We start from the raw sequence: 13,710 nt of genomic DNA on the forward strand, positions 1-13,710 counted from the left end.
GATTAATTATTTGGTGGATCATGAGAAGAGGAAAGTACGGAAGAGGATTAGGGCCACTGGAAAAACAAAACAGAGCCAGTAGTAGAAGTAAAAAAATAAATAAATTTAAAATCACAATTTTTTTTTTTTAGTCTTGAATATGAATGTTTTTTGTTTTTTTGTTTACATTTTTTTTTCCCGGTCATAATTTTTAGTCTTGATTTAGTCTTTATTTTATTGCTATTTCATTATTATTATTATTATTATTATTATTATTATTATTATTATTATTTTTTTTTTTTTTTTTTTTTTTTTTTTTTTTTATTATTTATTTATTATTTTGTCCTAATGTTTTATTTTTTTTTTTTGTCTAAACTTTCCAGTCCTATTTTTGTTTTTGTTTTGTTTTTCCAGTGGTTCTAATCCTCTTCCCGTAGGAAAGCCTATAAGGAAAGATTTAGGAATGGAAAGTGGTAATAATAGGCCAATAATTCACAATTGTAATTTTTTTGTCTTAATTTTCTTTTAGTCTTGATTATGTTTTTGTTAGAATGTTTTTAGTTTAAATTGTATTTTTTAGTCTTTTTTTTTTTAAAGTCTATTATAATTTTAGTCTTATTTCTTTTCTCTCAACTGTTTTTTACCAGTCCTATTTTTTTTTAAACTTATTTATGTTTTATTTCCAGTGGTGTATGATGGCCTGTAAGGAAGGTTTAGAAACAGAAAAGTGATAATAAAATCACCAGCTCTGCTAATAAAGTCCTGCTCTTTTTTAACCCTTAAGTTCAAAACATTAATTCTAATGTTCATCTTTTATTTTCATGATCTGGCAGAAAAGGTTTTTCAAGTATCAGCAAAGCAAAGCTGAGTCTTAGTTATAGTTTACACCCCTGATCTGTTCTGTGTGGTAAACCATCAAACTGAAAGCTAAAGATCACGTGATTTCTTTGAAATGAACAGAGGGAGGTGTCATATTTCATGCCTTATTGTGAAAGTCAAACACTATTAGTATCTGCACTTTAACACAGCTGTGGTCTGGAGTAAAAACCCTCAATTACAATTGTAATCACATAATTGATAATTAGTTACTATTAATAATTAATCATAATTATAATTTTAAAAATATGTTGCTGTTGTAATCGTAATTAAATTGTAATTGACTTTGTGAATGTGATTGCCATAAAAAATATATAAAAATTGTCAATTATAAATAAACTGGGGAACCATGTTACAGTTCTATGTACAGTTGTTACAATTTTACCATTTAAAAATAAACCCATTGAAATCAAGGGGTATACAGACACCCACACCATAAATATTAAAACCTATATTTTCATTGATTAGGAAGCCTAACAATTTAACCAATATATATTAGAAAAAAATTACATGATAGATATTTGTTTTTAGTGCATTTTACAGCTGATTTAGGACCCGTTCTCATGAGCTATGCTAACAGAAAGCTAACGCAAAGGGAAGATTAACTTTTATTCAGTTATTTTTTTGAGGCTCAGTAATTGTGATTAATTGAAACTTTGTAACTGAGAATGTAATTGAGGATAGAGCCAGGTAGGGCTCAAATAATAAATAAATATAAGTTTATATATATACCATTAGTCTTTAATTAGAAGGTTTTTACATTTATAAATGAGTTATTACAGTTAATTAATTTACTGCTGATTTAAAGCAATACAAGTTACGTACAAGAATAGTGATTGATCAGTTTTCAATTATTATGGTGTATGCATAATTTGATTTATTTGGTATTTGTATATGAGTTGTTTAATGTGTATTAAATTTAGTATTTAAAAGAGAAAACAGACTTTTTTTTTATTTGTTAATTCATTATTAGATTTTTGCTTGGTTTTAAACTGACTGTCCCTAAGGTTGTTTATATATGACTTGTATCATTGCTTATGTAAAGCTTGTGTTGTTAAAATTAGTTGAAATCAGATGTTTTTAAACTTTTTGTCCTTGTTCCAAAAAAAAAAAAGGCCTTGAAAAAGTTGATCAGACTGAGGATATATTGAACTAAAATCAATATTTAAGGCTATGTAATGTAAGGACATTTAATATAAGGATAGTATGTCTTAAAGAGACAATAAATGAATAAAATAATATTTTATATCAACACGTGTTTTTCTTTCTCTCTGATATAAAAAACAAAACAAAATATGGCGATACGTGTTCATTCCTCCTAGGAAACAACTGAGAGCTGCGTAATATGAAACCAAAGTACAAACAGGTGATTATGTGTGTCAGCCATTTCAAAACAACAAAGGTACAAAATGGTAGGTTGTTTTTTTATAGATGTAGGTGTGGCCTATTAAAATATGGCAGCAGCCAGTTTGTCGACACCACCCTGAATCCTGTTGGTCCTCTTCCTCTTCAACACACAACAAACAGTCTCTGTACTAAAAAATACAAAACATGATCTAAAAATGTTTAAACACAAAGCTTTGATGCGTTTTTTTGGAATGAATTATTACTCATGTTGTGTAACACTATAATAATGTGTCTTTATACTCAATAATTCTGTTATTAAAATATATCCTCAGTCAGGCCAATTTTTGCAACTTTCTCACAACCTTTTCTTCTGACAAACAGTTTTAGAACATCTGATTTCAACTTAATGTTAATCTGACAAAAAAAACACAACCAAGTACGTAAGTGATGAGACAAATCAGATATAAATAAGGCATCAGATTAACACTAAAAGTCAGTTTGACCCAAAATGCACAAAGTCTAAATCATTAACAAATAACATTTATATTTTTAAAAATTCAACTTAATACATGTTAAACAAATCCTGTTTATATACCTAAATAATAACCCCTAAATGATAAAACAATAATAAATAAATCAATAATCTTAAACATAATTTGTATTGCTTTAAATCACCAGTAATTGTCATCTTTAACTAACTATAATAACTGATTGTTGGGTTTGTAAATGTAAAACATCTTCTAATTAAAATAAATACAGTAAGATTTAAACTTTTTAAAACTGAGCTTTGACTTATAAAATGTCTTCCTGCATGTTTGTCTGTTTTACTTGAGGACATTCTTGTTGTTTACAGCCAACGTGAAACGTCTCACAGTTTAAGTTTCGTTTTGACAACCTGAGATTTTCCCTTTTAGTTGGCGACAGATGACGTAACGCCCTCTGTGAAATCCTATTGGTGGAGAGAAACCATGAACGTGTTTTTTTTTTTTAATCCACCCTCTCAGTGCTTCAGGAAGAAGGAAACAAGAACAACCCGCCTGCTCTTCTGACGCAGCGTTGAACCTTCGAGATAAATGTGAAAGAAACAAAAACAGCCAAAATGAATTCTTCATTTTGGCTGTTTTTGTTTCTCTGCCTGAGTCTGAGTCTGCTGTCTGTTCCTGTAACTTCAGGTAAGTTTGATTAAATCTTAACATGGTTTTTAGAATGGTTTCTATTCTCAGGACATATGTTTTATGTACAAATTATTGAAACAAAACGATTTATTGTTGGTCGTTGGTCACTGTTTAAAATTATTATTTGATTTTCGTTTTCAAACTGAAAAACTACAGGTTTTTCAGGGTGAAGAAGGGATAAACAAACATTTAAAAATCTGTTGATTTTAAATTTTTGTTCCTACCAAAAAACAGAAATACCAGAGGACAAAACAAAACAAAAAACGCCATTTTTTTAAATAGGCAATGGCTATCCGTACGTTTGACATTCTATGGTTTTATCCAGAGCTGTTTAGTGGTTCGTTGTTCTACAACAATGGTGGCTCATGAAGCCTCACGATTTGTCCCGGAAGTGAGCAATTTTTGAACTTTAAGACGTTTAATTAATCATATTTAGATATTATTATTTTTTATCAGCGTATCTAAACCCATTAACATGTGGTGTTTTTTAATGACCCCCCCCCCCTTTTTTTTTTTTTAAGTGAAAGAAAATTCAAAGCAATACATACTGTATATAATACATATTAACACATGTTTTAACCAAATTAGCATGTTGGCTTTAACTATGTCAACAAAAAAAAAAAAAAATAGCTAGCTTCTATAGTGAGGAATACAGATATTAAAAAAAAAAAAAACACACACATTGAGAACAGTTACAAAAGAAAGGTGCCTTTCAGTTCAGGTTGTCGAAATATGGAACAATCTAAATGATGACATCAATTATTAAGCTCCCTTAAAGACACAGACCACGTGACCCAAAGAATTTCTCAAAATAACAACAAAAACACAGAAAAATGACTCAAAAACTCACACAAATACACTGAAAATAACTCCAAAAACACATTAAAATAAGGAAATACCACATAAACAGACAAAATAAAAATTCAAAGCAATACATATTTTATATAATGCATATTAACACAATTTTTAACCAAATTAATGTTGGCCTTAACTATGTCAAAAAAGCAGTTAAGTTGTTTAATCATTAATACAAATTTACGTTAAAGGAAAAAATTTATGGGACTACATAAACATATATATTGTGTACTGTATAAATATTGTAAATCAATGCAGTTATTGACAACAAATTACCAAAAATCCCAGTTATGTCACTAGGAATCAATGGATTTGAATGGCCCTCCACTAACTTCCAGGACAAAATTCAGTCTTTATAACAATGTTATAAATTTTCTTTATAACATTGTAGATGTAGATCATTAAGTGAAAGTCACTGAGAGGTTGATCTACATTAAAACATCTACTGACGTCTGTAGTAAAGTTCACTGAATACAAACCTGTGGATAATGTAAAGAAGGAGATGATCATTTAAATGAATCCACTTTTAAGGCTCGATTGTTGTTTTATATTGTTTAATTGTTGAATTATGACGCTGCGCTTAGAAGTCGCGGGTTCAAGTCCCGCCACAGTATTTTTTTATGACATTTTTTAGGACGTATAGATGACTCTGGCGACAATATTACATTAAAAATCAATATAAATGATGCAATGTCAAGCGGCATTTACTGTCTTTATATCCAGTGTAGCAGGAGGGCTCTCTATGTAGTCATCCCATGCTGTCACTGAAGTGATGAAGCGACCAAAAAGTGACTAATTACAGGTGATTTAAGCCACTATAGTCACTGAAGACTGAACGCACCTTTAGAATAGGCTCATATTCCTCAAACACCGACTTATTTCACCCATTACGGTGAATAAATCACTCTCTTCCGTTTGGTTGTCATGGCAGCTCGAGTAAATCTCTGCTCCACTGATGATGGCTTTTTATTGCGCGCGTGCACATAAGTAACCCAAGGTTTACATACTCAGGGTTGATTTACCCACTTCATACCAGCTGTAATGGAATCCGATACCCAGAGTTTCCCATCGCGGGGTATGTTGACCCAGAGTTTATGGATAGACTCAGAGTTTGTAAACCTTCCTTTATGGAATAAACCTCTGTTGTCGCAACTCTCTCTTTATACGGCTCTGGCTCTATCTGTACGCAGCGCCCCTCATTGGCCAGTTTAGGTCATGTGACTAAGACAAAACCTAACTGTAAAAAATTGTTGCGATATAGGGTTATGACCTAACCTTAACACGCTACGTACGTGTACTTCAATAAACGTACCAATATCACCGGGGGTTGTCCGTACGGCAACCGTACGATTAGACACTTTCTTTTTAATATGGTGAGAAAGGAAATTGTTTTGTTTCAAAATAAGAGCACACATATGAGGACGCTGCTGTATCTCTGGTGCCAAAATATATAAATTATCTCTAAATTTTTCCTGCTGTTTAAAAATGTCTTTGGAACTGTATTCTGAAATTATTTTTGAAATGGTAAAACAAGACAAAAAACACTGCAAATATATTGCACCAAAGTGTGAGTGGAAGGGGTTTGTCAGCAAGATGTAAGGAGATTTTGGATGTTTTTGCACAGAAAAATGTGGTCCTCATATGTGCTCTTATTTTGAAAAGAACAACTTCCTGCCTCACCATAATGAAAAAAAGAAATTCCATAGGACAAAAACAAAAAAATGCCTGTTTTTGGTTCTGTTTTTCAATTTTAAATAAAAAAAATCAAATGATTAATTGTTTATTTGTTTTTGAATTCACTTTTCTGAACAGAAAATTCAATGACCGTTGATAAAGTTCACACACAAAGATTGACTTTGTGTTCAAATTAAAATGAGTCTCTGAGTGTTTTCCAGTCAGAGTTTTAGGTAAATGTAGGTTTGTTTATAAATAAATACAAGCTACTAAAGGGAAAAAAACTCAAAATTGATAAACATAGGTTACTGTGGCAACTTATAAAGCACAGCATAGAACGGCAGTAACTCCTCACAGCAAAAAGTTACATATTAGAGCCAGAACAAATAATCAGCCAATGTTGATTAATTATTAATGGCTGAAATCGGCATAATTATTTAACCACACCTATTAATTGTTCAGCGACTCGTAATAACCGTAGTGTAAAATATATTAAATACTGTATATGTCAGGCCTTTAGCTGTTGAACAGTTTCCTCTATTGTTTTTGGGTTCACTGTAATAAACTCTGATATTGTAGTTGACTCCTCCCCCTTAGTGGCTGAAGATTTTTGTGATTTTGTTGGTTTGTGCTGATGTTTCACCTTATTGATTGTATTTTTTCATTGAAAAATACAATTAATAAGTTCTAAATCTGAATGAATGACTCTGACTTTTTCTTACAGTGCTGCACACTCTGAGATATTTCTACACGGGTTCCTCTGACGTACCAAACTTCCCAGAGTTTGTGGTTGTTGGTTATGTTGATGATGTTCAGATTATTCACTACGACAGTAACAGCAGGACAGCAGTGCCCAAACAGGACTGGATGAAAGAAATAACAGATCAACAGTACTGGGAGGAACAGACTGGTAAATTAATTGGTTCTCAGCAGACGTTCAAAGTCAACATTGAAACTGCAAAGCAGCGTTTCAACCAAACTGGAGGTTTGTTAAAGTTCTCTTGTTCTTTCTAATGCTGATGTGTGACAGTGTGTGTTAATGCTTGTTGTGTAGCTGTAAACAGACGTGTGGACCTGTGTTGGGAGTAACGCATTACAAAAGTAACAAGTTAAAGTAATATATTCCTGTTTTCAGTAAGGCAATAATATAACGCATTCCTGAAACAAAAATCATCAAAATATTACTTGTTAAAATCTTTAGTTACATGTAGACTTTAATGAATTCCACTGACATTCAAATGAAAATGAAAGACGGAACCATAAATTCTGGCGTAGAAGAAGAAACTCTGTGTTTTGATAGAATAACTTAGGACGTGAGCATAGCCACATGGATATTATATTATTTAGACAAAAGGTTTTGGTTTAAGTTATATAAACTTTTATTTGGTATATAACCTTTTTGGCTCTGAGGTAAATTTTATGTCTTATTTCAATTAGATTAAAAATTATTTACAGTTATAGTTTACATTTCCAGCCATTTGTTTTATGATTGTATTCCTAGAGGATGTTTTTGATAGCCTATGTTTAGACATTGTTTTGCAAATGTTGCACATTTTCAAGTATTGATTATATGTTTACATTGTTAAATAATAATATGTTAAGGTTATGAAAACTGATTCAAAGGTCAATAAAATATTGTAAGAAAAAGGCAAATGTTTTGTGGTGTCACATTTGTAGATATTAATCTGTAATTATATCAATGTAATAACATTAGTATTTTAAAATGACTCCACATAACATAAATGTGATATTAGCTAAAAGTAACTTAAAGTAGTGTAACTGTTACATTTTGGAGATGGTAATATTGTAATACAAATATGGTACGTTTTCATGCCTGTAACTAGTAAAATAAAATGTATTACAATTTTAGAGTAACTTGCCCAACACTGGTGTGGACACACACTGAAAACGTCTCCTTCAAACCCTGAATAGAAAGCACAGCATCACTAAGTGAATGCTGCAGGAACCATTCCCAAAGCTGGAAAAATGCTGATGTCAGCACTTCCTCTGTCTCCCCTCAGAGTCACTAGATTCTCCATTGTTGTGTATTGTGGATGTGATGACCTTAAAGGTGTCAGTGAGAGACTTGAAGCTCTTCTGTTTCCACAGTCACATGTAGTAGCGCCTCCTGTTGGTGAGATAAAGTAATGCAGCTGTGTTTTGTGTTGCTCCTAAAACTGGATCCAACTTTTAGATCTTTGTTCACATTCAGGCTTCAAAAGTCTTTAAAGTGGCTCCATGTCAGAATGGAGGCCTGCAGTGCTGAAAGGATTTGGTAAAGAATCAAACAGATGATCAATAGAAACACATTTACAATCAGATCAGACACATTTTTAGAACAATCTTCATCTATTTGTGGATTCATGATCAATAATGTGTGTGTGTTGATGACAGACTGTCTGTGACTCACTTTGTCTTTAATGTGCTCTCTGTCTGTCTCTCTCAGGTGTTCATATTGTCCAGTATATGTATGGTTGTGAATGGGATGATGAGACTGGAGATGTTGATGGTCATGAACAGGATGGTTATGATGGAGAAGACTTCCTCAGTCTGGACCTGAAGTCAGAGACATGGATCGCTGCCAAACAACAGGCTTTCATCACTAAACAGAAGTTGGACCACGACATGGCTATGATGTCATACAATAAACACTACTATACTCAGATTTGTCCTGAGTGGCTGAAGAAGTACGTGAACGCTGGGCGGAGCTCCCTGATGAGAACAGGTAAACTCCCCTGAGCTTCCTTTGCTGCAGACACATGAACACAACAATGTTCCTCTGTCTTTATCTGTTAGAATGAAAAGTGTGATCACAGTGAGTGTAAATCACCTGTATCTGTATCTCTCTCTACACAACAACACACTTTGATTTCTCTCTTTCTCTCTCACACATTTCACTGATTTCACTTTAAACTCTTGTCTTTGTTTGTCCTTTGATTGAGCTTTTATTTTGGTACATCTGGTGAATTTTCATATTAGCTAAATATTCAGTTTCACCCGTGACATTTAGATTTATCATTTAGATTTAGATTTAACATTTAGCTTTAGCATTAAGATGTAATATTTAAATGTATCATTTTGATTTAACATTTTGATTTAATAATTTAGATTTAGCATTTAGCATTTCATATTTAACATTAGATTTGGTATTTTAGATTTATCATTTAATATTTAATATTGACATTATATTTTTACGAGAAAAGTAAATATCAAATATTGCTGTAAATCTGGTCAAAAGTAACATAAAATATTCATATGTTTTTTTAAACATTGTTTGTTGCTAAATGTTGCTAAAAGTTTGTGTTTATTTCATCATGATCAACTTTCCAATGGGCGTCCCATAGATATTTGCTGTAAAGCACAAACAGCAGCAGTAACACACTGAACATCCTTTCAATGAGCTGCTGTTCAAAGCTCACAGTGACTCTTTCCTTCACCACATTCAGGCTGAGATGTTCTCAGATCAACTCTTCCTCCTTCCTTCCTTCTCCTGCTCTTCATCATTAAAGCTCACTGTGTGCTCCTTCTCTTTCCTCTGCAGATCTTCCCTCCATCAAGCTCCTCCAGAGGACTCCCTCCTCTCCAGTCACCTGCCACGCTACAGGTTTCTACCCCCGCTATGCTGTGATGTTCTGGAGGAAAGACCAGGAGGAGGTGTTTGAGGGCGTGGACCACGGAGAGATTCTCCCCAACCATGATGGGAGCTTCCAGATGAGCGTTGACCTGAGCATTTCTTTGATCAGAGCTGAAGACTGGAGCAGGTACGACTGTGTGTTTCAGCTTAAAGGTGTGGAGGAAGATCTCACAGTCACTCTGGACAAAAGTGTGATTTTAAGCAACTGGAGAAAGTCTGATGGAGGTGAGAGACTCACTGACTTCACACTCAGAGCTGACTCACACAAAGCAGCATCACACTGTTGTTGTTGTTGTGGTGTAGATATTGTAGGTGTTGTAGGTGTTGTTGTTGGAGGTCTTCTTCTTCTTCTGCTGTTGATGGCCATCGCTGGATTCTTCCTGTGGAGGAAGAGCTGTCCAGGTAAAATAAATAAAAACTGTTTTCATTAAAATTTTATTTCACTTTGATTGAAAGTATTTTAACTTTGCTCTAAATTATCTTTTTTGTTGATGTATTGTCTTTTTTGTAGGTGTTAAAAAGGGATTTTTTGGTCACTCAGAAGAGAAGAAAGTAAAGAACCCAAACATTCAGCGACAGGGTAAATAAATCTGAGCTTTGATCATTAAGGGCTTATACTACAAAGCCAGATAATTATATCCTGGATTTATCTCTGTTAGTGGGCTTCACCTAACCAAACATTGTCTGTCAGACAGAAGCTGTCCTATGAATCTAGATTACAACTCATTAAGTTAAGTGAGTTTATTTCAGCCTGGCTACGTGTGCTCTTATGACAGAGGAGTAGATTACAGCGTCAGACCAATCACAATCATGGAGAAACTTTGGAGAGAGATTTACGTCACAATTGAGGAATAATTCTTTAAAAATATGAAGAATTAAAATCCATCATTCAGACCAAAAACTACATTGTTGCTGCAGTAAAAGCAGAGAGTAAATAATGCAGGAATTGATGAGTGTTAATGCTTAAATTAGTGAGATTATAAATGGAGAATAAACAAACACTATGATTAGTTTCACTTTCACTTTGTCTGTGGCTCTGATGCTACATTTATATAGATCAGGCTTTATCAGATAATTTATTTTACTTATTTTACTTTCAGTTCATCAGATATAAATCTCTATATTTCCTATAGTAGAGGTAGACAACTTTTATCACAGCAGGGCTGGAAAAAATGTGTTTGTTCAGAGGGTCACATGATCAACATTCATGTTAGCATTTAGAATAATGAGCGATATGAGCATTAATACAGGAAAGAACAAAGAGTTTCTAGTAATTTTTTGTATTTTTCTGTAATTTTCTACATTTACTTTGGGGGGAACATAAAATTAGACCGAGGGCCACATGTGACCCCCGGGCCACCAGTTGCCTATGTGTGTCCTATAGGATGTCATTGGTAAATGAAAGGTTTGCATCAATGTCTAAATATTTTCTCTCCTGTCAGCGTCACATCAGATCCACACAGTGACGTGTTCACAATGATCCTCCTTTTATTGGACAGAGAACTGATTGGTCAGGAGGTGGAAAGTTACCATGGTGATTTAGCTCCGTAATATGTTAGCTAGCTTTGTAGGACAGCACACACTGATTAAATCCTGGAAGTTAGCGCGATAAGTAGAAATCTAGCTTTGTAGTATAGGCCCTAACAGTCTTTATATCTGTGATTTAGTGGATTAATAACCATTGATTTCTTTCTTTATTATTATTTTTCTTCATAGTGTCAGAGGAGATCAAACCCCCTGTGGAAACTACTGACAGTCCACTGATGAATGGTTAGTCCATGTACCTCTGATGCTGTTCTGTCTCTATGTTTGACCATTTGTGTGGTTTTACAGTCAAAAACAAAGCTTACAGAGATTTGTTTTTGTTGTAAATCTAAATCCCTGCAGAATGGGTCCATGGGTCATAGTTCATGTCATGTGGATCCTCATCATACACTATAGTGTACTGGTCCATGTATGTTTGTGGTCATTGGATTTTCTGTTCACAAAAGGAAACCAAATAACAAAATAAGTGGTTACTGTAATTTTTTTTTTTTTTTTAAATTCAAAAATTAAAATTCAAGAGATTTTGAGAATGGTTAAACAAAACTTTAAATAGCAGTTGGTTTTCATTATCTGATTCTAAAAATAAACGACTGTTTTTTCATTCGGTGCAACTGGAAGTTGCCGTTTTCAAAGTAAAAGCGCGCATGAGGATGGTATTGTGTTCAGTGCTGGTTTATAATTAGAACAAATTATTTTGAGGATACGGCGCTAAAATAGCACCGACTGCCACCACAGGCACTGTGTAAATTCTGGTTCTATTAGCGATTGAGTTCCATTCTTTGTGGATGTGCAGACCCTAAGTATCATAACTGGTGTAAACTGGACAGTTTCTTCATGTTTGCTGAATTAACAAAAAGTTATTGAAGAAATTAAAATCCTTCTGACCATCATTGTATTTCTCTGAGAATCAGTGTTAATGCTGCTGCTGATCTGTTTCATAAATATAAAAGACTTTTCTATCAACAACTACTTGGTTTTTAACCCACGTTCTGTTTTTATTGTTTTACAGATGTCAAGGTTTTAACAGTCATTTCCAGGTCATCTGTAAGAAGCGTCTCCAGCGAAGAAAGCGTCTCCAGCTTTGGGAGTGACACACCACTGATAAAATCTTAAAAGCTGCACTCTTTAAAATCTCTTCTAATCATTCTGTGTACACTCTGTATCCCTGGAAATATTCATCCTCAAAAACGAGATTCATTTTTAGAAAGATTACTGATATGGAAATTTGCACAATGTCATATGTAAAGTAAGTTTATTTCAGAGCTCTGGTATGAAGATGTACAAATACAGTGGTCCCTCAGGAAACAAAAAGAAAGAGTGCCCCCACTCAGTAACAATTCTCACTGACTGTGAAACACAAGGTACTGGAAGGAAACCGGATGAAACGGGGCTCTGAGACGCAGGAAGAGGAGAAGTGTATATATATATATATATATATATATATATTCACAAGCATCCATATTGGTATCAATAAGTTCTGGATACAATATGCATAGAATTCTGCTATAATGTATACATTTATATAAGGAAATATGACCTCATTCATGCTTTTAAATGTAAATAGTTCCTTTAACCTGCACAAATGCGCTTCAGTAATGTGATGAATTATAGGTGAAATTGGCTGAAGGCATATTAAACACAGACAAGGCACAACATTTAGTCATTTTTAAAGCTTTTTTTTTTAAAAGCGTTTCGATCGTTACTTTCTTTTAATAAGCATGCAGACTAATGCTGATATAAACGTCATATCCGTGTGTGTCTCCAGGATCTCTGCTGTGTAGTTGTTTTCAGAGCACACAGGGGGGCAGACGTCACCTGTTTGATAAATGCTGAGACTTTGGTTTCCAGAGGGTGAATTGATGTATTTGCTCAGTGAACTGCTGTCAATATTTGTATTATGGGGGTTAAATGTGTTTTAATAAAGTCAGTAGAATAAAAGGGATGCTTAACTCTAGTAAAAGTGTAAAGGTGTTACAGTTTATTCCTTGTTGAGCATGAAATGACATAATTATGGATGATGTCACATATTCATGGGGCGCTGAATGTAAAAACTTGGTCGCTGTTTCATAGCCTACTTTTTTACTTTTAGCTAACTTTCCTCACATTTAGCTAACTTTTCTTTCATTTAAGACAGAAATTCATGTAAAACAATGTTTCATATCATTGTTAAAAATGTGTAGACATGAAAAATAAATGTTAAATCTAAATGTTAAAACCAAATGTAAAAGTTAAATCGAAATGTAAATGTTAAATTTAAATGTTAAATCCAAATGTAAATATTAGATCTAAATGATAAATTTAAATCTAAATGTGAAATCTAAATTTCAATTTTAAATCTATATGTAAATGTTAAATTGGTTGCCAGGTGTAAAGCTAAATGTTTAGAAATTATACGAAGTGGGAAGGCGATGGCAACACCCACACCCCACCCTCAAATGTCTTTGGTTACAGCATTTTGGTACTCTCAGTGAATCTATGTCTGATAAACTGTGTGAGAACAGTTGTCCACACATTCCCTCAGCTTATGTGCAGCCCATACATCAGTCATTACCGCTCTTTTGAGTTTGTGAGTTCGGCGCAATGTCTCTCTTCCCCCTCCACACTCACTGAACCAGAGTCAATGAT

The 13,710-nt window shown here is 33.5% G+C and overlaps 1 protein-coding gene across 1 annotated transcript; it reads left to right on the plus strand.

Annotated features, from left to right (window-relative positions):
• The first annotated feature begins 3,211 nt into the window (after positions 1-3,211).
• On the plus strand, positions 3,212-13,048 carry LOC114472534 (class I histocompatibility antigen, F10 alpha chain-like). The gene is made up of 8 exons (XM_028461855.1): positions 3,212-3,374; positions 6,631-6,891; positions 8,353-8,631; positions 9,448-9,765; positions 9,844-9,942; positions 10,052-10,120; positions 11,257-11,310; positions 12,095-13,048. Exons 1-8 carry the CDS (start codon positions 3,302-3,304, stop codon positions 12,196-12,198), a joined length of 1,257 nt encoding a protein of 418 aa, XP_028317656.1. The 5' UTR covers positions 3,212-3,301; the 3' UTR covers positions 12,199-13,048.
• The last annotated feature ends 662 nt before the right edge of the window (positions 13,049-13,710 follow it).

The sequence above is a fragment of the Gouania willdenowi genome, chromosome 11 (genome assembly GCF_900634775.1).
Source record: "Gouania willdenowi chromosome 11, fGouWil2.1, whole genome shotgun sequence".
Lineage (NCBI taxonomy): Eukaryota > Metazoa > Chordata > Actinopteri > Blenniiformes > Gobiesocidae > Gouania > Gouania willdenowi.